This window comes from Microdochium trichocladiopsis, assembly GCF_020744255.1.
Source record: "Microdochium trichocladiopsis strain MPI-CAGE-CH-0230 chromosome Unknown B0I36scaffold_5, whole genome shotgun sequence".
NCBI lineage: Eukaryota > Fungi > Ascomycota > Sordariomycetes > Xylariales > Microdochiaceae > Microdochium > Microdochium trichocladiopsis.
Window position 1 is genome coordinate 3193161 of NW_025763548.1, and position 26953 is coordinate 3220113.

General features: G+C 56.2%; 12 protein-coding genes across 12 annotated transcripts; 6 read left to right on the forward strand and 6 right to left on the reverse strand.

The window, feature by feature from the left end:
• Positions 1-4: 4 nt before the first annotated feature.
• On the reverse strand, positions 5-1891 carry B0I36DRAFT_349643 (Calreticulin family-domain-containing protein; the record flags this gene model as incomplete). Its single annotated transcript, XM_046156817.1, has 4 exons — positions 5-505; positions 569-1353; positions 1419-1701; positions 1775-1891. The coding sequence occupies 4 exons, from the start codon at positions 1889-1891 to the stop codon at positions 5-7; spliced, it is 1686 nt and encodes a 561-aa protein (XP_046013268.1).
• Positions 1863-2218, reverse strand: B0I36DRAFT_422624 (uncharacterized protein; the record flags this gene model as incomplete). The annotated part of the gene is made up of 1 exon (XM_046162211.1): positions 1863-2218. A coding segment is annotated over one exon (195 nt), but the record flags the coding sequence as incomplete, so codon positions are not given.
• A 1028-nt stretch (positions 2219-3246) lies between these two features.
• On the forward strand, positions 3247-4539 carry B0I36DRAFT_124559 (methylthioribulose-1-phosphate dehydratase). The gene is made up of 3 exons (XM_046148093.1): positions 3247-3683; positions 3792-4322; positions 4419-4539. Exons 1-3 carry the CDS (start codon positions 3532-3534, stop codon positions 4516-4518), a joined length of 783 nt encoding a protein of 260 aa, XP_046013270.1. The 5' UTR covers positions 3247-3531; the 3' UTR covers positions 4519-4539.
• Positions 4540-5485: 946 nt separating this feature from the next.
• On the reverse strand, positions 5486-6156 carry B0I36DRAFT_349645 (uncharacterized protein; the record flags this gene model as incomplete). The annotated part of the gene is made up of 2 exons (XM_046156818.1): positions 5486-5931; positions 6015-6156. The coding sequence occupies 2 exons, from the start codon at positions 6154-6156 to the stop codon at positions 5486-5488; spliced, it is 588 nt and encodes a 195-aa protein (XP_046013271.1).
• Positions 6157-8161: 2005 nt separating this feature from the next.
• Positions 8162-8532, forward strand: B0I36DRAFT_324249 (uncharacterized protein). Its single transcript, XM_046154074.1, has one exon. The coding sequence runs from the start codon at positions 8213-8215 to the stop codon at positions 8432-8434; it is 222 nt and encodes a 73-aa protein (XP_046013272.1). The 5' UTR covers positions 8162-8212; the 3' UTR covers positions 8435-8532.
• An 801-nt stretch (positions 8533-9333) lies between these two features.
• B0I36DRAFT_124583 (phosphoglycolate phosphatase) lies at positions 9334-10566 on the reverse strand. The gene is made up of 2 exons (XM_046148094.1): positions 10464-10566; positions 9334-10331 (listed from the first exon to the last, which is right to left on the reverse strand). Exons 1-2 carry the CDS (start codon positions 10470-10472, stop codon positions 9594-9596), a joined length of 747 nt encoding a protein of 248 aa, XP_046013273.1. The 5' UTR covers positions 10473-10566; the 3' UTR covers positions 9334-9593.
• Positions 10567-11146: 580 nt separating this feature from the next.
• On the forward strand, positions 11147-11996 carry B0I36DRAFT_324255 (membrane magnesium transporter-domain-containing protein). The gene is made up of 2 exons (XM_046154075.1): positions 11147-11359; positions 11428-11996. The coding sequence occupies exons 1-2, from the start codon at positions 11199-11201 to the stop codon at positions 11789-11791; spliced, it is 525 nt and encodes a 174-aa protein (XP_046013274.1). The 5' UTR covers positions 11147-11198; the 3' UTR covers positions 11792-11996.
• A 760-nt stretch (positions 11997-12756) lies between these two features.
• Positions 12757-15598, forward strand: B0I36DRAFT_374438 (muts domain V-domain-containing protein; the record flags this gene model as incomplete). The annotated part of the gene is given in 11 exon segments (XM_046160273.1): positions 12757-13000; positions 13039-13271; positions 13368-13411; positions 13433-13484; positions 13497-13799; positions 13812-13838; positions 13857-13937; positions 13995-14421; positions 14484-15262; positions 15281-15463; positions 15485-15598. The coding sequence occupies 11 exon segments, from the start codon at positions 12757-12759 to the stop codon at positions 15596-15598; spliced, it is 2487 nt and encodes an 828-aa protein (XP_046013275.1).
• Positions 15599-15833: 235 nt separating this feature from the next.
• On the reverse strand, positions 15834-16937 carry B0I36DRAFT_124600 (uncharacterized protein). Its single transcript, XM_046148095.1, has one exon. The coding sequence runs from the start codon at positions 16819-16821 to the stop codon at positions 16069-16071; it is 753 nt and encodes a 250-aa protein (XP_046013276.1). The 5' UTR covers positions 16822-16937; the 3' UTR covers positions 15834-16068.
• An 828-nt stretch (positions 16938-17765) lies between these two features.
• Positions 17766-19051, reverse strand: B0I36DRAFT_324262 (uncharacterized protein). The gene is made up of 2 exons (XM_046154076.1): positions 18630-19051; positions 17766-18516 (listed from the first exon to the last, which is right to left on the reverse strand). The coding sequence occupies exons 1-2, from the start codon at positions 18760-18762 to the stop codon at positions 17990-17992; spliced, it is 660 nt and encodes a 219-aa protein (XP_046013277.1). The 5' UTR covers positions 18763-19051; the 3' UTR covers positions 17766-17989.
• A 129-nt stretch (positions 19052-19180) lies between these two features.
• On the forward strand, positions 19181-22604 carry B0I36DRAFT_324269 (uncharacterized protein). The gene is made up of 7 exons (XM_046154077.1): positions 19181-19807; positions 19890-20314; positions 20457-20591; positions 20737-21116; positions 21188-21211; positions 21308-21649; positions 21747-22604. Exons 1-7 carry the CDS (start codon positions 19584-19586, stop codon positions 22143-22145), a joined length of 1929 nt encoding a protein of 642 aa, XP_046013278.1. The 5' UTR covers positions 19181-19583; the 3' UTR covers positions 22146-22604.
• A 1446-nt stretch (positions 22605-24050) lies between these two features.
• On the forward strand, positions 24051-25425 carry B0I36DRAFT_363268 (kinase-like domain-containing protein; the record flags this gene model as incomplete). Its single annotated transcript, XM_046158781.1, has 2 exons — positions 24051-24812; positions 24883-25425. The coding sequence occupies 2 exons, from the start codon at positions 24051-24053 to the stop codon at positions 25423-25425; spliced, it is 1305 nt and encodes a 434-aa protein (XP_046013279.1).
• Between the last annotated feature and the right edge of the window lie 1528 nt (positions 25426-26953).

The following is a 26953-nucleotide window of genomic DNA, read 5'->3' on the forward strand; positions in this document are numbered from 1 at the left end:
CTGTTTAAGACTGGCTCCGAGTGGTGCGCTTGGTGGCCTCCTTGGCCTTCTCAGTGCCAGTGGCGACAGCCTCGGCAGCCTTGTCCTTGGCCTCAACGGCCTTGGCCTTCGCATCCTTGGCGACCTTCTTGACGGGCTCAGGGGTGCTGCCACCCATGGCGACAAGCCCAAAGATAGCAATGACCGAGACGAGGAGGGTACCGATGGCGGCAGGAACCTCGGGCACAAACTTGGCGGCCTGGATGGGGTCCTTCTGGGCAATGGTGAGGAAGAGGTCAAGCTTCTCCCGAGCATAGTGGACGGGGTCGTCAAGGAACTTGAGGTCGGAGGGCGACTTGGGCTTCTCAGCCTCCTTGGGCTTCTCGGCCTCCTCGATGGCCTTCTCCGCGGGGTGCTTCTTGTCGAACGTCTCGGCGGCAAGGGCGGTGGCGTCCTCGATGGAGTGGCCGACGTAGATGTTGTCGAAGAGGATGTCGCTCTGCATGGTCCAGATCTCGAAACCAATCTGCAAAGGCGCGGTTAGTGAGACGATCGCAAGATGACAAGTTCGAGAATGTTATGCACTTACAGCACCGATGGGCTCAAAGTTGGCGGGGGTCTTGTCCTCAAAGTAGTCGGGGTTGGCAATCTTGCGAGGCTTCCAGACTCCCTTGTAGGCCGGGTTCTCAATGTAAGGAGCGGCCCACTTGCCCTTGTACTCGGGGTTCTTGATCATGGGCTTGGACCACGGGCCACAGCCAGACGCCTCAGCGCACTTGGGGTTAGGGACAGTAGGAGCGATCCAGTCGCCGTCCTCCTCGTCATCCCAGTCCTCAGGCTTCTCAGCCTCGGGGTCGGGGACGGTGAGCGGCTCGTTCTCGAGCCAGTCCTCGGGCATGGTGGCGTCCTCGTCGACAATGTCATAAGGAGCGTCCTCGTCCCAGTCGTCAGGCTTGGTAGCCTCAGGGTCGGGAATGCGGGCGTCATCGACCCAGTCCTCGGGCTTGGTGTCCTCGGCATCGTCAATCTCGGCCTCGGGGTTAACAGAGGGCGAGAAGTCCTCGAGGAGCGAGCCCTCGCGGACGGTCTCGTGGTTCTTCTGGATGGAAAAGGTGTTGTCAGGGTTGACAATGAGGGTGTAGAGCTCGGTCGTCTTGACGATGCTAGCCGAGGGAGGAGTCTTGAGGTGCTTCTCCTCATACTCGCCCGTCTTGGGGTTCTTGTGGTTGAAAATGAAGTGGACCTTGTTGTTGTGACCGCACTTGTCGGGACCGAACATGATCACGTAAGGGGTGGTGTTGGCGAACTCGTCCTGGTGCAGGCCTTCGTTCTCACGGAGAAGCTTGAGGTAGGCACCACCGCATTCGAGACCCTCTGTGGTTACACAAAGCCATGTTAGCGATTGGATGATGATCCAAGCCACGAGAGTGACCACTTACTCTGCAGCTTGACTTCGTACTGGACGACGAGGGGCTTGCCCGTCGTGTCGACGACCTTGTCAAACTTGGCGGAAATGGCGTGGTGGGCAGCAGGGTTCTTGACAACGAGACCCTTCTCGCCCTGCATGCCCTTGAGGACGGTGGGCTCCTCAACAGCCCACTCGCCGACGTAAGCCCACTCCTCCTCGGAGCCGGTGGTGTCCTTCTTGGCGTGCGACGGCTTCCACCTGGCCTCCCAGTCGTCTGTGAATTGCTCGAGGAAGGGCGCCTTGAGGCTGGTAGGCTGTAGATGGTGGCACAGGAATTAACATGCGACTCGGGAGCGATCGATGTCAATGGTAGCGCGGTGGACTCACAGTAAAGGTGGGAAGGTCGACGGCAGCGGGCGAGGCCTTCTTGGGAACGTCCTCATCAGCGTAGGTTCCGCTGGTGAAGGCCAAGATGGCCGCGGCGATCGCCGAGTTGATCTTCATCTTGAAGTTTCTCTGAGATATGAAGCACTGTGAATGAAAGGCCGATTGTCAGCAAGGGAAGCTTCCAAAAGATGGTGAGCACCAGGTGAAGCCCCCAGCGTGCGTGGCCAGGTCGTGGCACCGCTGACCAAGCTAGAAGCTCGGGTGTTGGTGGCGCGGGCCCGAGACGGCAAGCAGGAATGGAGCGGCGAGCCTGGCAGGAATGGGAAGACTCACGCTACAATTCCGCGGTGGCGAGCAGAGAGAGGGCTGGAGCGGAGGGAATGGGGGGGATCGATGCTGTGATGAGGACAGCTCGTGCGGGTGGAAGAAGGCAGAACGTGGAGGAGACGGCGCAGGGCGACAGAATGGCCGACGGCGATTGCGGCAGGGGATTTATCTGGGCGGGCAGGCCCTTGGAGTTTGGGCTCCACGTGTCCTCCTCGCGCACACAGTGGCCAGTTGCCTCCACCAAAACCCCAACTTCCAGGTGCTCCAGCAACTGACCAGAGCAGGACAGGGGTCCCATCCCGCATGGTCAAGGCACCTCGCACGATAGAGCATTCTCGAAGACTCAGATTGTCTACTGTATGTCCTCCGACCTCTGTTTGTCTGTCGACTTGCGCCCGCTGCTAAATCTGGCCAAGGCAGGATGTGGCCCCCAATCTGGCTCGCACAGGCATCACAGGCTGTGTCCCGTTGCGTAACGTCGCCGAGACTCTGTCCAGGCACATATCATGAACGGGACGGGGAATTGCCAGCAACTCGCAATGTTGTATGACATGACAGGCGTCAAAGTCGTGCGTCAAGCGGTGCTCTGGTCTTATCTCAAGCCATTGAGCCAAAATTGGCAATGAGCCCGCCTTCCCCCTGGTGGTGAGACAGGGTCAGACATCCAGGTAAACCCTGAATCGATCCGGCCAACTGCTTCTCATTCCACATGCTTCTCCATGATTGACCATTCGCCAGATGTTCCAGAAGAAGGAAGCAAACCCGTAGCGATTGACACGCCTGGACTTGACCACTTTTGGCCACCAACACACGGCGATGTTTGCTCGTGGCGTGGATTTGCGGCTGTGCATAGATGACATTCTGAGCAGGCTCGAGATGGCTTGTCAATTGCCATTCCACATGTCAGCAGATGACGTTGTCAAGAAGCTCAACTTCTGGCCTTTGAAAGTCGTCTGCCATTGGCAAGGATACCATACGCATCGTCGGGGTCAACCAATGAGAAGCTGAAGCAATGACCCTCAGACAGCTCAAGAGAACGTGCTGGCAATTGTCCAATCATGGCCCATAGCTGGCGGGAACCCTGCTAGCTCTCACGAAGCTACTCGTGGACCCCGTTCTCCAGCTTCAGAGCCCCGCCATCCTGTCCCTCCTCAAATCGATCCATAGTCCCGAGTTCTTCAGCACTCGCTACCGTCCTGACCGTTTCCCATATTGCTTCGACCAGGTCCATATTCGCCTGATATCTCGGGCATCTTCTGACTTCAAGGGGCAAGTCATACTCCTCAGGCCATCATTTTAGGCCTGCATTCTTCCATAGCCAGCCGAGCCATCGCCAGAGTTTCACATTCACCAAGCGACGTCATTTCCGTATTTTTTTTTCCCAAGCCGCCAGCCGCCTCCCAAACACCCATCACAGCCCCAACAGCAACATGGCAGACCAGACTTCAGCGGATGGGAATCACCACCTTGTCAAGTCGGATGACCCCGAGCACCCCGCCAATCTCATCCCCTCGCTCTGCGCAAAGTTTTGGAATCTCGGCTGGGTCACCGGCTCTGGAGGCGGCTGCTCGATACGCAACGAGTAAGTCCCGACATTCGAACCACGCTCCCTCGGAGATAGACACTGCTCACTCTCTTCTCCCGCTGAAGCCATCAGTCGCTAACCAATATCTCCTCTCACTTTCCACAGTGATCTCGTCTACCTCGCCCCCTCGGGCGTCCAAAAGGAGCTCATGAAGGCCAGCGACATCTACGTCCTCTCCCTCGCCGCGCAAACCGACTTCAAGATCAGGGTGTACCTGCGCTCGCCACCCATCTACAAGCCCTCGCAGTGCACCCCGCTCTTCCTCGCGGCCTTCACCAAGCGTGGCGCCGGCTGCTGCATCCACACGCACTCCCAGTGGGCCGTGCTCGTCACCCTGCTGCTCGAGACGGGCGCTGCCGCCAAGGGCAGCAACAACCACCACCCGCGCCTCTTCGAGATCAACAACATTGAGCAGATCAAGGGCTTCGGCAAGGGCCACGGCAAGCAGGGGAACCTGGGATACCACGACACCCTGCGAATCCCCGTGATCGAGAACACCGCGCACGAGGAGGACCTGACCGAGTTCCTCGAGGCCGCGATGGACGAGTACCCGGACACGTACGCGGTGCTGGTGCGGCGGCATGGCGTGTACGTGTGGGGCGACAACGTGCACAAGGCCAAGACCATGTGCGAGAGGTGTGTCTTTCTCTCAAACGCCAGAATTCCTTCTTGAAATGATGAGGACCAGGACCCAGGACCCCTTTGCGCAGAGCTAACATTCTCCTACCACAGTCTCGATTACCTCTTCCAGCTCGCCGTGGAGATGCACAAGATGGGCATCCCGTGGATCAGCGACGTTGCCGAAACCCTGCCGACTTCCAAGACGGCATGATTGCATAACGCAAGGCGATCTTTTTTTTTTTTTTTTTTTTCATGATTATTCCATTTTTCGAAAGATGAACAAGTCTCGCGGGGAATCCCGTGTGGAGGGGAGCCCAGAAGGCAGGACCAGAAGAAGTGTACATATCGAGCCATTCTCAACACATATTTCAAAGGAGCGACGATAGAGGAGAGTATGCCATGGGCGGGGCGAGGCGAAGCTCGAGTTCAACACACTCCCAAGGACCACGAGCGTGGGATGGAAACCACTGATATGCCCATCCCTCTTATGCAGATGAAGGACGAGCTCGATCTCAGATATATAAATATATATACGCGCAGCCACAAGTGACCTACGATCTCTATCCACCCCCTAGCACTTGTTTTGGTCTACAGACACAAGACACAGGAGGGAGTCTTCTTGTGCATTTAAATTGCTGCCATGCTAGCCGCTCGTCCGCAGAGAGAGAGAGAGAGAGTCGATGGGTTAGTTGACATACGACGTCCAGCTGTTCCCCACTGTCGCCAGTTTCTATGTTTCATGGCAGGCTGCTTTTTGCTCAGAAAGGAGAATGGCCCCAAGTGCCATAGCTATAAGGCTTGAGTTTTGTCCTGGCTATCACTGAACTGTCTTCGAATTTCTGGATCAGCACCAAGGGACAGCGCGATACATCGCAATCAGCGGACACGAGGCATCAAAGGAGCTTTTTGTTTCTCTTTATTTCTTTTTTGTTTCTTTTTTGTTTCTTTTTTTCGAAATGGTAGATGGGTATTATTGTGTAAGCTACATCTCCGTACACTAGGCTGATATCTCCTCTCATCATCCATCTCATTGGGAAGAGTCCACAGACCCCCCCCTCTTCAACTCATTAGATCCTTCCTCATCCTCTGCCGCTCAATCTGCCTCCCACTCTTCCGCACATCCAGAACCAAAAAAGTGGCCCTGACATCCTGACTACCAACTAATTGTGGCCATTGACTTAGAGGGCAAAGACAGCAGCGATGAGACCAAAGATACCAGCACCAGTGCTGACGGTGACCATGCCGGCAGCATTAGGAGTGGTGCTGGGAGAGCTTGCGCTGCCGCTCTGGGAGTGAGAGGCGGTAGGAGTGTGGGTGGTGACAAAGGTCGAGCCGTTCGAAGTAACGGTCGAAGTGACAGGGGCGGCGGCAGAGGGAGCAGCAGAGCTGCCGGAGCCGGAGCCGGAGCCACCGGCACCACCAGTGGGCTCGGGGGTGCCGCTGGACGCAAAGTAGTTCTGCGAGATGCAGTTGGACACACACTGGCCCCAGGCCTCGTTGCCGCCAGCACTGCCGTCGCTCTTGGGGCAGGCAGCGGCACATGCGGTGGTGTCGTTGGCGTTCTGGTCGTTGGGCGAGGGAACGGCAATGCAGTCGGCTTGGCACTTGACATCACCAGGGGCGCCTAGACGAAATTAAGAGTACAGATTAGTAGCTGCTCTTCAGGCCGCAAGACTTCACCAAAGGAAACTCGGCAGATCGACTTACAAGCGTCAAGGCAGGCCAAAGAGGAGGACTGGGCAGGGCTCATGCCAGTGCCGGTGGGAGTCTGCGCAGGAGTCGAGGTCGCGCTCTGGGCGTGGGCGACGGCGGCGGCGGCGCCAGCAATGAGGATAGAGGTGAAACGCATTTTGGCAGGCTGGTCTGTTGTGTAGACGACTCGTGGAATAGTTGATATTAATATATTACCGAGTAAGTTTGATTACGAAGCGAAGGATGCTGAGTATAAGCGACAGTGGATTGCGGTTAGGAATAGGAAGGGTTGAGAGGAATGTTTGGTACAAGAGGAGAGGGCGAGGATGTCTAATAAAGCCGCCCGTGGCCCTCAGGAAGAGCAGGGGAGGACGTCAGAACTCAAGAAGCAGGGAAAACGAGATTTGGGGCCATGGGCTGATCTGGTGCTCGTGGAGCACGCGGGCCAACTAGCGTCAACATCCTTGGCCATCCCCGGCATGAGACAAAGCATGTGCCTTGCTGCGTTGGCGGGCTTTGCCTTGATTTCTTTTGCTCGCCCAGATGGTGGCCAGAGGGGACGTGCTCTCTGGCATCCACGACGCGCCTCGTGTCCGCCGTCGCTGCAGGCCAAGTGTGTGTGTGGACCCCTGTGGCTCTTTGTACCTGAAGCACTAGTGTCAAGGTTTGTGTAGTCCACCTCTCGGCTGCCTCTGTCGGGTCGGGTGTGGTTGAGAACGACCACAGAGGGCGCGAGACGGGTTTCAAAGACGGCTGGTTGTGCCGTGCACCAAGTTATGCTGGGACACGCACGCGATGCTTTTGCGAAAATTTCCCCTGTGTCATGCCAGCGCCCGAGGTCAAGTTTTGACGCAAGTCGAGAGCTGACCCTTGCCTCTTACTGCCATCCTGCATCAGAACAATAATCAAAGCTGCGCAGCTGGCAGAGGCGAGTCCAGGTCGTCATTGGATGGCCATCCTCGTGCTGCAATCCGCACTCAATCGCTAGCTAGAGCCCCGCGCACAAAAAAAGGTTGAGGATGTTGAGCAACAGTCTCGTGGTCGACTGACTCTGAAGACCTGGATGCTGGTAAGTTCCGTAGGTTTCGCTGGACGCCGAGGCGGCGCGCCTGGCTGGGATCCCTGCATGCAGGCACAGTGGCTTGTTTACCCCAGGCTCCATTTTAAAATTACGAAGTCGATCCCCAGACGAATCGAATTCCTTGGCTAGAGCGTCCTGGTTGGCACGGCCATTGGGTGCCAGCAGAAGTCAGTTTCCTCTTGTGTCGATGCTGTGGCCAGGCAGGTCAGATGCGAGTGCGCGTTGGCGTGTATTGCTGGAGGCTGCGGTAAACTACGTGTCCTCGCACTGATGTAGTTCTGACGCTTGGATGATCAGCGTTCTATGCCGCACGGGTGCCGCTCGTGGGTTGAGACTGAAGCGGTGGCCCACTTCGAGCATGAGAGTGACTCAGAAGAGTCTCGATATGTGCCAGGGACGAAGAGTGGTGGCTCATTGACGGAGAAACCGCTCGAAGCTGGCGATCAGTCGCTCCCCGCTGCATAATGGTCCATTCTCGTGGAGTGTGCTTGCTGGTGGGCCAGGGCAAGGAAGCTGCCGACAGTTATTCTTAGTGCCGAGGACTAAGATGAGGGATACTATGGAGAGCCACCCTGTCCGCCAAATGGGGGCCGAGCCGTTCGGAGGGAGGCAGCGGGACCGCTGTTCATGCCGTCTGTGCTGGCGGCTATGGCGCAGCGGAAGCCCCATCACCAGGTACCGACTGGCGCCGAGCCAGGCTGCCCTGTCTGTCCACCTTGCCAGCAAGCGATTCCCATGTCGGGATCGATCTCGATTCCCGCGAGCCCCAGCGCGCAGAAGTTGTGTGATCGTCTGGGCGGCCCTGGTGATGTCCAGGTGTCAGCATGGCGAGGTCCAGCGCCCGAGGAAGTCGTTGCGCGCTCGCGTTTGATTTAATAATTATGCCGTTGAATTACAGCCTCAAGTCGAGCACTGGAAGCAAGAGGGGCGGATCGCGTACAGTGCCGAACATGTCGTGTGGTCGTGTGTGGTCGGTCGTGCATGGGCATGGGGCATGCCTTGCTTAGCCTTGGGAGTTTGCGCTTGCCAGTCACCGTAGCAAAGGTCTGTGGCCAATCCTCCTCAGTTATTCTTTTTGGTTCTCCATGCTGTGCCAGACTGTGATCTGTTAATCAGAGTAATTGGCGCCGTCATGGCCACCGACACGTTGAACCGGCCCGCCAGAAGCGTACTCAGGCACGCTTCAACCATCATCCAGATCCTGTGGTCGGCTCTCTGTTGGTGTCGGCTGTGCGGGCAAGAAGAACTCCATTCGCACCGCACGGGATCTGACCTGTGGCACCAAAGGCACTGCAGTACAACCAGGTGGGGGTGCTGCGTGCAGCAAAGCTGCGGTACTCTTACTTTCCCATGATGCATAGACTGCGTTGTCGAGGATTGATGGTGGTGGTGAAGAGTGGAGTGCCCACCATCTTGAGCTGCAGGTCGAGGCTGCCGATACGAGGCGGGTCGAGCCACTGTGCGGGTTCTTGCTGGAGTGATCCGCATTGGCATCGTGTTGTCCAGCACCTTGGCCCGTCAAACGTGGCGAACTGCGCGCTGGCAACACTTTTCGTCCAATGCAATGTTTCGCGTCCATTGCGCTTCAATGCCGTGGCCCACCCTCTCGAACAGGTCACTAGTGCACACTGACGCGGCCGGGCGCAGGCGTGTCATTGTCGACCACCATGTGGATGGGCTGTCATCCCCTTTCGCTTGTGCCGCAGGCGATCACCAAGAGTTGGAGCTTCAGCAGCAGTCGAATCATAGTCGAGATCTCAAGAGGCCCTTCTAGTAAGGTCAGGCCCACGCCGCGCGCAGTCGAGGGTCATTGTTGCACAACAATGGGTTCACGTCTTGAGCCTGTGAGCAATACACGGGCAGCCCGTCACCTCGGGTTGTTGCTTCCATCCATGAGGGGAATTGGCTTTCCCCGACATCCGTCTCAAGGTTGTTTCTCATTGGCCGCTATTGTCTTGCTCTCCGAGCCGAGACTGGCTGATATTGTCGTCTGAATCAGCCTCACCATATCGCTGTGATTTGCTTGGCACAACCCTGTGGCAGCCGCATGGACTATGAAAAAGGAAAAAGAAAAACCCAAGAGACTAGTCCAAGAAGATCAGATATGGTTTTAGTTTAGTAGTCGTACTTAGTTGAGCCTTTGGCTGGCAGCCCGGTCGACATCACGATCAACGCATCAGCGTCCTTGCGTGGTAGGAATGCCCTGGGCAGCAATATCGCAGACACTTGAGACCTGAACTTTGCGGGTGGCACAGGCTGATATTGCAAAGATACAGCTACCTGAACTCCTATCGGATGCTCCTCGCAGATGGGTAGAACTCGCAGTGGCCAGTGGCCGGTTCGGAGGCGATTGCTCATCATAGCCTCGTTGTGGGTGATTTCGTTTCGTTCCTGGTCAATTATCTCATTACCCCCTGTTTCTTGAAGAAGTACGTGCTCTACAGTCCAAAGCAAGCGAATGCAATGATCTTGCCATCGCATCAAAGTCTGTCAACCTGCGGATCTGAGACGGCTTACAAGCTCTCTTCGATCTTCTTGAGGCACTCAGGGAACTCCTTCCAGTCGTACATGATGACCTTGGCATTGCACTGCTCCGTTAGAAGCTTGGCCATTTCTTCCATCTTCTCCTTGCCCTCCTCGATGCCGTAGACACCGACATAGCCGATGAGCGGGATCCCGGCATGCATGGCTGCGGTGGCACCGCTCTTGCTGTCCTCGACGGTGACGCATTCAGAGTTCTTGACGCCGAGCTGCTGGCAGGCGTAGTTGTAGATGGCTGGGTCAGGCTTGCTGGAAGGAGGGTTGAGACTGGTGGCAGCACTGTAGACGTGCTCGTCAGGGAAGTAGTGGTCGATGCCGGTCTTCTTCAAGCTGGCAACGACACGGGGTTTGGCGGACGTGCTGACGACGGACATGGGATAGCCCTGCTCCTTGAGAGCCGCAAGCTGCTCAGGGACACCGGGGCACGGGGTGCACTTCTCGCTGAGCTTGCTGGTCACGGCACCGAGCTCACGGTCAACGTAGGCGTCAACCTCCTCTGGAGTCATGGTGAAGCCATGCTTCTTCTGGAGACCGACGAGCATGCCACGGAAGTTGTGGCCAACAAAGTCCTCGAGGAGCTGGTCGACAGTGTAACGCTCCGGCTTGCCCCACTTCTCGAGCACCTCGTTGGTCAGGTCAGTGCAGGCCTCGAAGGCCAGTCGCTCCGACAAGCAGAGAGTGTTGTCACAGTCAAGGAGAATGTACTTGACCTGTAGAGTTCCATGTCAGAGGTCAAACGAAATGCCCGCGTTGTCTGATCTGGCGCCGGAGCTCACCCGCCGGGCGCGGCCGACAGATCGAGTGCAAGGGTAGGTGGGGTTAGACACGTGGGTTGGACTTACACGAGGCATGGCGACGAATTATTCACTGGGCACTGAGAGATTGGTAGGTGTGTAGAGAAGCAGAGGAGGAATGATCCGATCGCAGAGGTGTGCGAAAGAGAAACAAGACTGGCTTGGTGGAAGAAGCGGAGGTTGGTGAGAAGCAGAACGCATGTGCGGGTGACGGCAGCGTGAGGGGTTTTGGTCTCTGCGCGCACTTATAACAGACGCACGGCAACAGGCTCCTGCTCAGCAGGCTTGCTCTTTCCGCGCAGGTGGAACAATGAGAGATCGAGTGATGTACCAGCCGGAAATGTGGAGCGAAGGAAAGAACCGGCAACACAATGCTCACATTTGAAACCTCGAGCCAGAGCATCCAGCAAGGCTCACGGGCATGTGACTGTCGTCTGCTGGGTACCTTCCACGGTTGTCTGGGTAAATCCAGTTGCCGCATTGTCCTTACAATTCTCCGTTGGCCGCATTGAGTCCTCAAATCCAATCACGGGCGTAAGGAGCTCACAGCTCTGCCAGTGACGTCTTCCCGCAGCTGCGGGGGAGCTTGAGCTGTTGCATGCAACTGCGGGGGGCTAAGTTGTCACCAGCAGCTTCCAGGTTACGAGCTTCCGCCAACGCGCTGCTGCTCCTCGGCCCACATGTGCCTGCCGCACCTGGTCCCGCGTTAGGTGCAGAAGCCCCGCTATGCCGCTAGACAGCAGTACTGGCATATCTCTGTGTGCGCGCTGTCATTATTTGCTAATGCGACTGATTGCCTGTCATCATATCAGGAGCACGACATCAGCACTTTGCGGGCACGGGGAAGCGACAAACAACAACAGACCTCACGCGGCAACATCGGCGACCATGGGCTGGATCTCCAAATCAACGTCGGCATTTGGCTTGCTGCTATTAGCGCACGCGTACGTGGCACCTGGTTCGGCCTCCTGCTCCGGAGACGTCCGTTCACTAACCTCAAACGACTCTACAGCTGCTATTCTGCCCACGAGCACTCTGCACTACTCGCCTACCGTACGGCATCTCTTGCATCCCTCGCAGCGCCGCAGGCAAATGCCGCGTCTTCACTGCCGATAGACATCACGATCGAGACCATTGTGGCAACTCTGATCATCAGCCTTGGGCTTGTGTTGGGAACTTCGACCCTGCGCCCTATCCAGTGGCGCGTGTGGGCTGGGCAAATTGAGAGAGAAGGAGAAGCCGGGTTCAAGAATAGCAGTGGCGAGGTCGACAAGACATACATTGGCAACCCGTACCGCCTGCTGGAAAGCAGGCCAGGATTCGTGGACATCCGGAAGCAGAGAAAAGAATTCGCGGACTGGGTCAAGGCCAAATAGATGGTTGTTCCAGCGCGCGTAGATGTCGCCGTTCGTTATATAGCGCCGTTGTGATGGTCTCAATATGACTGGGTTCGTTGCAGGACATGCTCGCCAGATGTCTTGTCCTGCATATCGATACATTCTCCGACCGCATTATCTCTCGCGTACACTCGTAAACGAAGCTCAAACAAGGGAGCACTTTTTGGATGCTCAAGGCGATGGGTCTATCTGACTTTATGCATACCTTCCGGGAATGCTCTGGTTCTGTCGTCATGGCATAAGTGACTGGCTGTCTGACAAAGCAGGCGGGTGTGCTTGGTGGGTAGCTCCTCCCCGGAGTCAATATTCGCATTCACAACACCAGATTCGCCCAACTGAACACAAAGCTTACACACATAAGCACGAGCTGGTTGTGATCTCATTGACCTATTTCCAGCACCGACCCGGCCAAAGTCTTCACACTGAGCCAGATACAGCTTGTCCGCTTCTACGTCCGGCACTGTTTTCCAGAAGCTCAATCCTCTGTTTGTGGGGGCACTGATGTTGGCCTCGTTTCATCAAAAGCAGACTTTTTAGAGGCAATGTCCTCACTACCTCCACACCCACGGCTTTCGCCATCGCCACGGGCTCGCCCCCAGCAGGCCTACGGAGGATCTTCGCGAGCGTCAAGCAGAGGTGGAAGCAGAGCGTCCTCAGCTAACCCCAACGGTCGCAATGTACATCCTCAGTCTAAAGCGTCCTCGCACAGCACTTCGAGCACTCCAAAGCGCAATCGGACTCAAAGCCGTGGCAGGCAGACACCATATTCAGCAGGAACCTTGCCCAGAACCATGGAGAGGGAAACGCCCGCGAGAAGCATCCGACGAGATTTGCCGCCCCGCGCACATGGGTCCCAAAGGTTAGCGGACGTCGTCACGGAAATGATACCCTCAAATGACGAGGCCGCATCCACAATTGAGATGGATGCTCTCAACGAGGTCATTATGGCCATAGACATGCAGCATAATGGCGACCTTGGCTGTGCATACTACGTGGCAGTCGATGAAGTGCTCCATCTCCTTGAAGACGTTGCAATGGCGTCCACCGACCTGATCGAGACTCTGCTGCTACATTCCCACCCAACGACGATTCTGCTGTCAGCGAGAGCCCCTGAAATACTCGTACAGGCGCTTGAGAGGAACTCTGAAGGGCCTGACGCTGCACTTGGTCTGTGGTACTGCTCAAAACGTACCAGGCCGCGGTGACCTGCTAACCTTGTGGTACAGACAGTATTCGCAATGCTTACATCCTTCGGAGTATGAATTCAGCAGACTTTCATTACGAGAGTGCCAGGGAGAAGCTCTCCAAGCTAGATATCGACCAGCTCAACCAGCAATCTATGCATTACGCCACCGTGGTCGATGACGACAACCACGCGATTGGAGAACCAGGCGGTGAATCCCACCAAGGTCACATGCTGAGACTAGGGGCGACCATAAATGCCGAATCTAAATTAGCGGTACGTTCTGTAGCATCGCGAACCAATATGGTGGCTACAGAGCTGATTATTCCTGTACAGATCGGATGTGCGGGTGCCGTACTTACTGATTTGCAGCGCCGGCGCTCTACGCAGTATCTTCCAGACCACACTGACGCGATGTGCGCGTTCCATGTCCGCAGGATAGAGATGTTCTCCTTGTTTAATTCGATGTTTATCAATGCCGACACGATTGTGGCACTCCAGATCATGCAACCAGAGTTCCACCCCAACAGCCACCAAAGAGGCTCCGGAACATCAAACGCGGGCTCAAAGGAAAGCCTGTCCATCTATGGATTGTTCCATCGCCATGCACGAACCAAGCAAGGACGAGCGAAGCTACGACAGATTTTTTTGCGGCCGAGTCTGGACGTCGATCTGATCAGAAGTCGACAGCACGCTATCGCTTTTCTTTCCCAGCCATCATATGCTGAGAGCATTGGTGCGTTGTCGAAGGCACTTGGTAAAATCGGCAACATGAAGTCGTGCATGGGATTACTCCGGAAAGGTGTCGATAACCAGGGGCGGAAAGTCTCCGTTTACAACAATGTTTAGGCGACATTGCAGAGATTCGCGGCCTACACGCTTCAAATTCGAGATCTGATACAGGGAATGCCCGGGGCTGCAGAGCTTGGTCTTGCCAGCAAAGTGAGTATCTTACTTTTATTGGCTTCACAGCCAGGTGTCTAATGCAGGTTCGCTTAGATCACAGCAACGATCGATCCGGTTCAAGTCCGTCACGTTGGAGATATCATCACGCAGACCATCGACTTCGAGCAATCCGAAGAACGAGGACGCACCGCAGTCCGGCATGGGGTAGATGTCGAGCTGGATGAACTCAAGCGCAGCTATGATGGCATGGAACATTTTCTGACGAGAGTCCTTGCTAGTTTGAGGCAGCAACTGCCCGAATGGGCCCGCACATATATACAGAACTGCAGTTTTCTACCCCAGCTAGGCTTCCTGACGGTGGTCACGCTCGAGCCGAAGACGGGCAAGGGCTGTTATGATGGCGAGGGTTCAGAAGAGCCATGGGAGTGCATATTTGCTGCTGATGGATGCGTTTACTATAAGAACATGCAGATGAGGGAAATGGACGCCCAATTTGGAGATGCGTACTGCATGATTATTGGTAAGTAACACGAGATCGACCACGAAAGATGAGTGAAGGTCTGACTGACATGTGCTCTTCAGACAGGGAGATCGAAATCATTCACAGTCTCAGCGTGTCAGTCCTCGAGCACGAGGCTTCATTAGTAGCGATATCCGAGGTTCTCGGCGAACTTGACAGCATGCTTGCGTTGGCGCTGGGCAGTTGCCAACAGAATTGGATCCGACCCCAAATCACCTTGGACAATGTTATCGAGATCCAAGGCGGGCGCCATCCCTTGCAGGAGCTGGTCGTCCCTTCATTCATCGCCAATGACTGCTACCTTGCAGGCGGGATCGACCAACCTCTTTCGTCCTCCGTGGAGCAGCATAATGAAAAGGATCATCCTAGCACGTTGGTGTTGACAGGACCAAACCACTCAGGCAAGAGCGTATACCTGAAGCAAGTAGCCCTCATTGTCTACTTGGCGCAAATCGGTTGTTATGTTCCCGCGGAGAACGCCATCATCGGTATCACCGATCGGATTCTCACCCGTGTTGCGACGCGGGAAAGTGTCGGCCGGAACGAGAGCGCCTTCTCCATCGATCTGCGACAGGTGGCCTTTTCAATCAACTTCGCAACGCCCCGTAGCCTTATTTTAGTCGACGAGTTTGGCAAAGGCACGGACAGCCTTGATGGGATTGGCTTGATGACGGCTCTGCTGGATCACTTCACATCACTCGGTGAGCAACGGCCAAAGGTCCTCGCGGCAACTCACTTTCACGAGATCTTCGATAGCGACTTTCTCCACGGCCATTCGAACCTTGCACTGGCCCATATGGACATTCATCTTGACTTGCATGCGGACATCTCGGAGGAACAAGTAACAAATCTCTTCAAGCTTGTGCCCGGAAGAAGCACATCCAGCTTTGGAAGCCGGTGCGCGGCTCTGAATGGGATCAGCGACGCCATCGTGGCCAGAGCAGAGGAGCTCGTGCTCCTACAAGCACGCGATGAGGATCTGGAAGTCGCATGCTCGATTCTGACAGAAGAGGAGAGCCACAAGCTGGAAATGGCTGAGCATGTTGCCCGCCGGTTCTTGGAGCTGGATCTTACTCCTCGGCCAAGGGAAAGCACGTCTGCAAGGCAGCCAGATCTATATCGCAACATGCTGCGGCAGATCTTTAACGACAACACGGTAGGGTTGAGTGATGCCTGAAGCTATTTTATGGGTCGAACGAAGGGTGATATTTGCTGAACAGGAGGATGTTGGTGGGACGGGGATGAAATTGTGGCTCTCCATCTTGCCGCATTGACGGGCTGTTTTGCGAAAGAGATATCTGGCGACACGACGAGGAAGATTCGCGTTATCAATCTTAATGTGCATGTATTGGCACCACAGTTGTCCCAAGCACAAATATCCACTCTCGCATTGCCATCGAGCACTGTCAACGATCACGAATGCGAACAAGGTATCAATGGTATGTCAGTGGTAGCCATGATCAATCACCAAGAGGCCATCACGCTCACTTGTACACACACATGGCCCTGGCGCAAGTGTCCCACGATGACAAATTATAATATTATTGACACCTTACGCATCTAATTTCTCAAACGACGCTCTAGTGGTTTTATGCTGCTTCTGGACCTGCTTCGCCCGACTGAATTTGCCGCGTTTCTGCAAGGAGTTTACCACATCATGACGGCGGCGGCGAGACCGAGAACAGCAGCGCCGAGAGAGGCGGTGCTGCGAGCACCAGCGTTGGGGGGCGCGCCGTTGCTGCCAGTGGTGGACTGGGAAGAAGAGGCCGAGGAGGATGAGCCGCTGCTGCCATTGCTGACAACGTTGGAGCCGGCCGAGTTGGGCTTGGGAGTAGTGCTGGGGGCGACGATGAGCGAGTTGGTGTCGGTGTTGGCGGCGCCGGTGTTGATGACGGCAGTGCTCTCGCCAATGTCGGTGGGCTGGGAGACGGGGGCACCGGCGCCAGCAGTCACAAGAGGCTCGGTAGCAGTGGGCTTGGGAGTGACGGAAGGCTGGGCGCCGCCGTTACCACCGGCACTGCCACCAGCACCACTGCCAGCACCGTTGCCGCCAGAAGCAGCACCGCCGCCAAAGACGGTGCCGGCGAGCTGCTGAGCATCCTGGATGTTCTGGGGCGGGATGTTGACGCCGGCAGCCTTGCAGCCAGAGCTGAGAGTGACGAAGAGGCCCGAGACGTCGACCGTCTTGGGGCAGTACTGGACCATGCTGGTGAGGACGTCGGTCAGGAAGGTGCCCGAGGCGGACTTCTGGCACATGCACTTGATGTCGGCCGGGCCGCAGCCAGCCTCGCGGATGCTCTTCTGGACGCAAGGGTCGATAGCCTGGCCGGCCACGAGGGCAGCCTGGCTGGAGAAGGCGAGAGCCACGACGGCGGCGGAGAGAGCAGAGAAACGAGCCATTTTGTCGAGAGCGAAGTGAGTGGTTTGGTGATTTGTGAGATCAGGGGTATCAAGGTTGCAAATGCAGTATGTGTGTAATCAGAAAAAGAGAGCGTGGTCTGGTGAGAGGGCTGGCCAGCAACGAGCAGGAAGGAGTGACTGCAGGTTGGAAACTGTGGGATATCGAATCCGGAAAAAAGACAAGACGGTGTCGCGAGCGAATGTTGTTTGGGTTGACGATGCAGAGAAGGAATGACGAAGAGGCAAGGCCCGGCTGGACTGTTAAGAGGCAGGCAGAGCGGCACATGGAGCGGGTTGATCGACAGGAGGGAGTGGGACAGCCGTGGGTGCCCATGAGATGGGCAAATGAAGTGCATGGACCCTTGCGCGGTGGGATGAAACAATGGGCGACGGGGGTGCTACTGGGTGCCGGACCCTGCTGTCATTTCGATCGGCTGCGAGCGAGGCGTTGCACCTCGTAGAGGTGACCAATGCTGCATGGCCTGCCCCTTTGAGATGCGGATCTCTACCGTCTAGCGGCAGACCGCCCCCTCGATTGAGCAAGGCGCCGCCAGCGACCCCGGCAGCATCCATGATGGATCCTCTTTGTTGTTCTGGGGGGACGAGTCGAGTCGAGGGCACAGGGCCAGCGCCGCGCAGTGCAGCCCCAGACTGGGCTTGGACGTCGGTTTGGCATTTCGCTGAGATCAGCTGCTTGCCGGCACATGGGCACCCAAAAAGTTCGTCGATGACGTCGCGGCACTGGCTGATCGCTAGCTGATCCTTATTTGGGGGTTGTCTCGGTGCATCTTCCCGGAGCCACAAGTCTCATCTGCGTCTTGGCGGTGCGGTCGCTCCCGAAGGAACATACTGTATCCGGAGTCGGCTTGTCATCAGTGCAAGTCGAAGAGGCGTCGCGGGAACGAATGCGTGCTTGACAAGATCAATGCAGACACTGGTCAAGCTTAAGCAGAAACAAACTTGAAATTACGGGTCACTACTGCAACCTTAACAATTGGAACATGCTGGTGTCGAGCTCTAGGGGTTCATGTGGGCAGGAGCACTGCGGCATGTCTCAATCCCAGCTTTCGCGACTTCCCTCCTCAGGCGCAAGCAACAGACACCCTAATATCGTGTCCAACTCGGCCATCTCTCACCTCTGACAAGACTGCCGCGAACATCTCTGCCATTACGCCAACAACAATCGGAACATGCTGAGGATGCGGCGACCCGGCTCACTCGATTCGCGGGCCTCATTGCGAGATTCCACCTCGGAAAAGCCTGCAGCAGAGTACAACCCATGCGCTGCCATGTTGTGCGCATACACATCCACCCGAATCACCGCTGCAGGCTTGCCAGCTTCGTGGCCAGCATCAGCCCTTTGCAATGTCGCCTGCAGATCCTCGAGAGCGGCCCCCATTACAGCCTTCGCTATGCCACGGCCACGGCTTTCCGGGTTTGTGTACACGCCCGTGACGTGGTAAACTGGCAACGACCATGGTGCAGATAGCCCAGACTGTTCCATAAAGTGCAAGTCCTCAGCAGTGCTGGGGAGAGGGCCAAAGACCGTGGTCGATGCCACGATGCCTTGCTCGCCCCGAGGGTCCGCCGTCGTGGGGCTCACGGCGACAAATGTCTTTGCGAGTGGGTTGTGTAGTCGGCTCAGCCAGACTTCGTCGGTGAAGGCGACCTCTCGAGCATAATCGGACCCAAACGCTGTGGAAGGAGGAAACGCATCACGTCAACGTCCAGTTGCACCACCATGGGCTTTACACGCACTGGAGGCCAAGAATGGCTGCGGTCCCACAAATATCACGACTTGTACTCACCATCTGGATCATGTTGCAGCGCTGCAAGGCGGAACGGCTTGAGCTTGTCGAGGGTAAATCGAGCACCGTCTTCATCCACGGGGATGTGCTGGATGGCCCAGTCGCGGCCACGGCCTTGCTCCCCGGTGCTCATATTCTCCTCCTGAGTCGCAGCAAGTTGGTTGACCTGGCGCTCTGGTCAAAGGGACAGACAGGACGTAATAGCGTGGATTGGTGGCCTAGTCACGGGGCTCTTTGGTCCACGTGGTGGGGTTCACGGGATTCCGCACTTGCAGCCTTGAGGCTTCAGCAACGCATCGAGAAAGTCGGGATTGTGCAAGGAATCTGTAGATCCAGTCTCTTCGATCAGTGGGAAGCCTCTGTTATACTGCATCCTGGGGGTAGTCGTCATGAGTCACTGCAGAGAAGTTGTGTCAGGGATGTTGGACTGACTCAACTCGGCCAGGTCCGACAGCGGGCAGAGCAGGGTAACAGCATACTATGGTAGTTCTTCAAGAACCCCTAGTCGCCTGCATGCGGGTGCGCGTGCACAGCCGCAAGACCCTGGGCGGCACGATGCGGCCGCCCGCGAAGATGGAGCGCCCCTGGCCATCCTCCTGGTCGACTCTCATGCAGTTGGTTCACTCGTCGCAGCACCATCATGGGGGCCGGCATGCATCTCGAGTCTCATCCTTCAGCCAACACGCGCTTGTGCCTGGTGCACTGCACTCTCGCCTGGGTGTCACCCTGACCACCATCCATGATAGTCCGCGCGTGTGACTGCACCGTCAGCCTTGCCCCGGCCTCACTCGTCGCCTCCTGCGGTCTCTTTCTTGTGGCCTGTTGCTGTGCGACTCCTTGCTATGCCCTTCAATGTTCCTCCTCTCATCTGTCACTCAATGACTGGCCAAGACTTGCCGTCGAGTCTACACGATCAGTAAAGCATCGCGCAGCCCCTGAGTTTCCAACGCAGCAATGGCAGACCCAAGCACCACCCAAGATGTGGTCGGCCCCATATTTCAGGACTTCGACGAGGCTTCAGTCTTTGAGCAGATGGTCAACTCATCTGCCACAGCAGACTGTACAAATTTTGTCGTCGAATTCGGCCACGACCGAGCCCGCGTCGCGCGCAATCTCGAGCTGGGCCACTTCGAGAACCTGTATCGTGAGCGGGACCCAGACTATCCGATCAGATGGATGTGCGTTGCTTGCTCCCTCTGATTCTCCGTGTGCCGCATATCTTTCAATGCTGATAATGACACCTGCGTTGTGTGGTTATAGCAACATCTGGGATACGAGCAAAAAGCCAGAAGTCACCAACTTCCTCGGCGACCAATACGAATTCTCCCAGAGAATGATAGGTATAATGCAGAATGCCAAAAAGTTTAGCAGCATGGCCGCCAAGACAGAATCGTCCGCATCATCATCATCGAGAAGGCCACACGCTGAAACAGCTGCCGCCACTCCCGCTGCTGCTTCTGCGCGTGGTGGTGCTGCGCTCGAGGATGTGCAGCTCGTCGATCTCGAGAAGGGGACTGCTGCTTCAAACACCCAGTCATCCGCGGCAGCATCGTCGTCGTCGGCAGCGGCTACTGCCCACGCCGCACATGATCAGAAGATGCCGATGCTAGATGGTGACGATGTGCGCTTGTTCCTGCTGCTCAAGAACAAGGTCAATTATTCATCGATTGACCAAACCCCCAACGGTAGGCGAGCGACCCGGTGGTCCAGCCATCTATAATCTACGCAGGACGGCGCCGAGACCTTACTTTCCAAGAAAGACCCTATCCCCGCAAAACAGTAGCTTATATATGCTGACGACTATGTCGAGCGTCACATACAATATAGCCCTCTGTATTGGCGCGCACTGGCTACACGAACGCACACCACTGCCCGGCAGCAACGCTCGCAGGTCGGACAGCAGCAAGCCCACCTCGCTCATGCCGCCAAAGCACTGGCTCTGGCTTGTCCTCGGCAACGACAGTATGTACATCTGATAGCGCTCCGAGCCTTTATCATTCCTGCTGCTGCTTGCTCCCCAGGCAATTCAATATCTCCGCCTTTCGGTCTCGGGAAACGAAAAAAAAAACCGGAAGGAAAAAGTCTGATGTGGGAAACGTGCTTGCAGATACGGTCCTCTCGCTTCACGAAGACCCCGTGATCGAAAAGGTCGAGGGCATCTCGGCATCGTCGCCGTCATCCGCCTGGGCCAAATATCAGGCACGGTGCCTCGAGCACATCCGGGCTAACACCCTCAGTGTGCTCCTGCAGCTCTCCGTGCACGGCTTCGAGAGGTACGCGCACAAGCCGCTGTCGCAGAGTTCGGTGCGGCAGGCAATGTTGGTCAAGCACACGCGGCGCATCGGCAAGAGTTCCACGGCGATGCAGCCGCAGCAGAAACTCGAGATGCTCAACGTGGAGGGCGCGAGTAATTTGTTCTACTACCTGTTCGAGGACTATGCCGCGGCCGCCACGTTCCAGGCTGCCGAGCAGACTCTGCGGGAGCTGGTATGCCCCCCCCCCACCCAGAGAGCCATATGATACTTCCAAACATGCTGCCTGCTAACACTGGATCGCAGACTCCGATAGTGCTCGAGAGCGACGTGAGTATTTAAGGGCGGGGGACGGCAGAAGATCAGCTGTGCTTGGGTTGTGATGGTCTCATTGCTGACTCTTGTTGTGTTTATCATCACAAACAGACACGGAAAATGAAACCGCATACGGCAGGTATCATACCTCGACTGCACAGCCTCGGCAAGGACTTGCGCGAGCTCAAACACCTGTTTGAGAATTACAAGGCCATGATCCACAAGATTCTGCAGACCACCACGGAACACGTTGCAACGGCACAGCTGGGCCGTTCTGTGTCCGGGCTTGAGCAGCATGACGGCAGTGACGCTGGCGGCGGTGGCGAGGAGGGCGTCATCGTCATGGCCAAGTCTGCCAGAGAGCGCTTCGAGAGGCTGGGCGAGAGGTTGCAGTGGCTGATGCTGAACACGATCCAAGGATATCAGGATGAGACGATTGCATTGTCGGATACGGTAAGCCATCCTTTCTAACTCTCTTGCATATCTGTTTTCAAGGACACATCGAGCGCGTCAACGGAGCCCGGAATGACTAACACGGCCACTTACACAGTACTTCAACCTGATGCAGCAGAAAGATACAGCCGCCACGGCCCGGCTGAACCGTAGCGCGACGCTGCTGGCGAAGCTGTCCGTCTTCTTCCTGCCGCTGAGCTTTGTGACGAGCTACTACTCGATACAGATCGAGGAGATGTACGAGGCCTGGGTGACGTGGGACTTTGAGAAGGCCATTACGATCACGGTGTGTGTGTCCTTTGTGGCCCTCTTCTTCTTCAACAAGATCCTCTTTGTCATGATTGATGCGCTGGACAAGATGGCCACTAAGGCCGAGACGCTGCTGAACAAAGGCTTCGTGGTCACTGGCGCTAAGATGAGAGAGTCGACGCTGGCTAGGAGAACAAGAAGGAGGAAGGACGGAGAGGCGCGTGCCATGGCTAGTCGGGAGGACTAGGTTTCGAGAAGACTATTCAACCTTAGCTTGGCACTACCTTGGACAAGGCTTGTTGCTTCACGGGGGCCCTTGTTAGTGGGTGGTACTCCACCACAGGTCGACTGAAAGCTTCCTCCCCGGTATATACCCTATTGTATGGATTCTTCGCTGGGCATCACTGTCTTTCGTGACAAGGCAGATGATGGCCTGTATACTGCTAGTTGCAAGGCTAGTCTTGTCCTTCTGCAGAGACTGGACTTGGGTTCCCCCGTTTCGGCACAGCATCTGTGTGCAAACTCGGCGCCTGATCCGAAGCCCTGCATGTCGGGTGACAGCACTGCAAGGGCAGGGCGGAGAGGGTCGGGGGACCAAAAAGGCCCATGTGGAGCCTAATCACATGCTTTCCTTCCCGATCTGTGTATTTAGTGGCGGCCCATTGGGACCAGAAAGGTCGACGACTTTAGAATGTAGCTTGGGCGGTGCAAATTTCGGCTTGCAGGACGCGAATGTGGTGGTGTTTTTTTCCCCTCTTGTGGGCTGCACACACAGCAAACAGAATGAAACGGAGCAAAGAGATATGGCTCCGCCCGCTGCTTCCCCCAGTCAAGTCGTCCTCTTTTGAGCTTTGAGAAGTAGCAGTGACTGACAGTGTGTGAGATGGGCGAACAGTGGCAGATCGGAGCACAGCAGCCGGCGGGAAGATGCCCACGTGCCGATCTGGCGGGATGCGGTGCCGGAGCAATGGCCGCGCAGACGGTGCACTTTCGAGTTGGAGAGCGGGGTCCGCAGGAAGGACAAACATGGCTTTTTTCGCCTCCCCCGCATGGCTTGCTGGGCTGTGATGGGGACAGAACGAAGCTAGTGCTGCTCGAGAGTGCAGCGAAGATCCCTGGGCGGCACCGGCACCAGCAACAGCGCTGTCCCGATGATTTGCGACAGATTCATCATCTGGTGGAGATGGCAAGGGCCGGCTCTTGACAGTTGCTCTTCTGAAGACCTGTCGTCAATGGCGGGCCCTCCAGGTTGTGCTGTGGTGCTTGCGCGGCTTCTGGAACGGCAAGGGAAGAACCCTGATGGGCATCGCGCAATAGGGAAACCCAGAAGCCCTCTGGCGACATTGGAGCTTGGCTTGGAGAGGCAAGCAGGATGATCCAAGGGTCCAGGCTTTTTTAGCACCGGGGAGCGGGTGTGGTGACTTGAAGGTTTGGCTGGTGGACTCTTGAGTTGCTGCGGGCGCCGCGCAACCCCTGGGCTAGCCTTGGGCTGAGGTTGCCAGCCAGCCAGTGTCGAGGGGCCAGCAGCAGAATGACGTTGGTCGTTGCCCCTTTGCCATCACGCCATGCCACACCTGCTCTCTGAGACAACCAAGTGCCATAATCCGCGTGCAGTGTGCACCATGATCGAACCGATACGCAACAGGAGGGGCAGGCGCCTCGACTGCCCACGCACGCTCCGTCGATGCCAGCCCACGACAATCAAACAGGCACTGCGCAAACAACATTTGAACCCACCTGGCGCCCCCCACCCTCGACCCTGCTATTGTCCTTCCGGCATAGTGCCCCTTCACCGTCTCTATCCGCACCCTGGCCTGCCAGATCAGACCCCCGGCCCCCTCAGACACCACCAGCACTTTCCTAAACGGTGCTTGAACCTCCCTCTGCTCGTAGACCGCAGACCTCTTTGTTCTTTCGTTCTGTCTTCTGCTACATGTCACCTGCCTCTCCGTCATCTTGACCTTCTCTGTGCTTCCGCCAGCTTCGGTACCTGCAGCATTCAAGCCAGCCTTCAACTTCCACGGCCAAGTCTCCGCCGACAACCCACCACTCACTTCCTCTCTGCCATCCTCGACCATCGTTCCCCCCTGAATACAGATAAAACCGGCGACACACCCAAGGCTGAGCCGCTTCCTCAATGCCACACGCAGACATGCACACCGTCGAGCCCATCACGGCCAACGGCGGCACCAATGGCGTCACAAACGGCAAGCTCAACGGCGCCTCCTCACGTCCGGCCGATGCCATCCCCTTCATCCCTCTCGCCTACGACAGCACAGATCCAGAGGCTTCGCCCCGCCGCCTGATCCTCGCCTTGAGACCCGACTGGGCCTCTCCAGACTCCTGCCTAGAGTTTGTACGCTTCACCGACGGCATCACAAACACTCTGCTCAAGGCCATCAACCCCAAGCAAGGCCTCACAAAGGCCGAGGTCGACAGCGACGCCATCCTGCTACGAGCCTACGGCAACGGCACCGACGTCATTATCGACCGCCTTCGCGAGACACAGAACCACGAGCTGCTCATGAAGCATGGGCTCGCGCCCCAGCTGCTCGCTCGCTTCGAGAACGGCATGCTGTACCGCTACATCCCCGGCAAGGTCACATCTCCTGCCGACCTCCGCACCCGACCCATCTACAGAGCCGTGGCCCGTCGTCTGGCGCAATGGCACGCCATTGTGCCCTGCCTTCACGATTCCGACTCTCCCATGGCCAAGGGCGTCAAGGCGCAGCCTTTCGTGGACCATGTCGCTCCCTCCAAGCCTCGCCCGAACGTGTGGACTGTTATGCAGAAATGGATTCTCGCTTTGCCCACTACAACGGAAGCTCAGCGTGCTCGTCAGGCATCATTACAGGCGGAGCTCGCCCGTCTCGTAGCTGAGCTTAGCCAGCGACCTGGGCTCGGCAAGAACGGCGTAAGTGCTGGCTTATGACTTATAGACCCTGGATATCAATTACTGACAGTCTGTGTTTGATCCCTCGTAGCTCGTGTTCGCTCACTGCGACTTACTGAGCGGCAACGTCATCATTGAGCCAGAGTCGGTGCCTGCCAAGGTGACCAACGGCAATGGCAACGGCTGCCTACCAGTGTCTGTCAACTTTATCGATTATGAATATGCGACCCCCTCGCCAGCGGCCTTCGACATCGCGAACCACTTTGCCGAGTGGGGCGGTTTTGACTGCGACTTCAGCGTGCTCCCAACAGTGTCTCAGAGGACCGAGTTCATTCGCGAATACATTCACTCTTACTTTAGCCTGGTGGCCGAAAAGCCAGACGACCTGGACGAAGAGGCCGAGGTGGCCAAGCTGTGTGCCGAGGTTGACTTGTTCCGTGGCGTGCCAGGATTCTACTGGGGCATCTGGGCTCTGATTCAGGCAACAATCTCAACAATTGACTTTGACTACGCGGCATATGCCGAGGTCCGACTTGGAGAGCACGCCGCTTGGAGAGCTGAGTCATCAGGGTCTCGGCAAGAGCAAGGGAAGGAGATGCCCCTAAGGGAGAGGAGATGGGCGCAAGTGGAATGAAATGCCTCAAGGACAGCAAAGTGCCGTCGGTTCTTGACCAAGTCGTCATTCCTACTTCACAAGCCACGGACCACGACAATGTCTCACTTGCGAGGCTTCAGAACGCCGCTGGTAGCACGACCCGTAGATGAAGAGCAATCCCGGTTGACTCAGCATCTCGTGGCAACCTGTTGCACGCACACATGGCTCGCGGACACTGATTCTTGAATGGCATACTTATGGCCCGACGACGAACCCCAATTCCATTGATTCAAGACCGTTTCCTAACTCATGTTTTTGTTTTCTTCATTTTACTGCATCAACTTCAGGCAAGCGAGCGCTCGAGCACACGATTCAACATGTGACATTTGGGGGGGTGGCAATTGGCGTTGGCGTGGGACTGCGGATGGGACTGTTCGATATACCAGAGACCGAATTGGGGCTGAAGACGATCATGCGGCAGTTCACCAAGGCGAGTGACATTGCTTAAGGCAGGGCTGAGACAATGATGCTGCCCAGAGACAACTCACTAGCGGGATATGGTAGCTTAGAATGATAGATCGAGTCTTGTGGCCAACATCTTATCAGCCAACGATGATTTCCAGCTGAAGTGATGTCGCCTTCTGTAAAACGACTAGTTGATGCCGCATAGTCTCGACGCTTCTACGATGGATCACGCCGCATGGATCTGCAACGTCACTGCCCGTGTGATAGTGCATGGAATGGTGATGAAAGCTCCTGGCTGGGCTGATTCCGACGTTGCCAGACTGGGCTGGGCAGGACGTGTTTTGAGACGAGACAAACTACGAGCTGTTCTTCTTGGGCCATATTTCGTTTTGTGCTCATTCTTGGAGCCCCGTCCTGCGCCCTCCTGTGTCTTTGCGTCTTGATGTACGCAGTAAGTTTGGGTTATCTCAACCGAGTTCTCCGCTTACTTCGATCATCGGGGGAACTCTCGATCCGTTATTAGTATATTTGTGTGGAATTATTCGTTGTTCTGTTGTTCTGTTGTTCTGGATTTGCCAGCGACTTCGGGGTTATATTATAAACCTCGTAGAAGCTTCCCTAGGGGGCTAAGAGGTATGAATAGATTGTTTTAACATTTTTAGTAGCGGCAGAGGCGCGGGAGCACGGCTAAGAAAATCGGGATAGAGCAGGAGATAGAGAGATAGAGCGACAAACAGATATTGAGATGTACAGAAATCGCGTGAAAACAACAGGCCCAACAAAACGGCGAAAGCCTTAGGAGACGTTCTCTAAAGTTCTTGAGGAGACTTTCCAAGTTGCGTTCAAGTAATATGTCCGCGATTTTGTTCTTTGTTATAAGACAACGAAGGGACCGATCACAAAAAAAAGCACGAGAACACACAGCGCAGATACATGCCCCCGGAGGCACGCAAATCCGCCCCTGACTCGCCGCCAAAAGCAGCGGTCTTCTCACGGAACGCGAAAGATAGGAGCAAGGCCGGCTAGATCTGGAGAGAACCGAGTCTCACCACGTTGTTATTCAAAAGGCCCCTCCACCCTCAAACCCTCTTTTCCCTGGGGG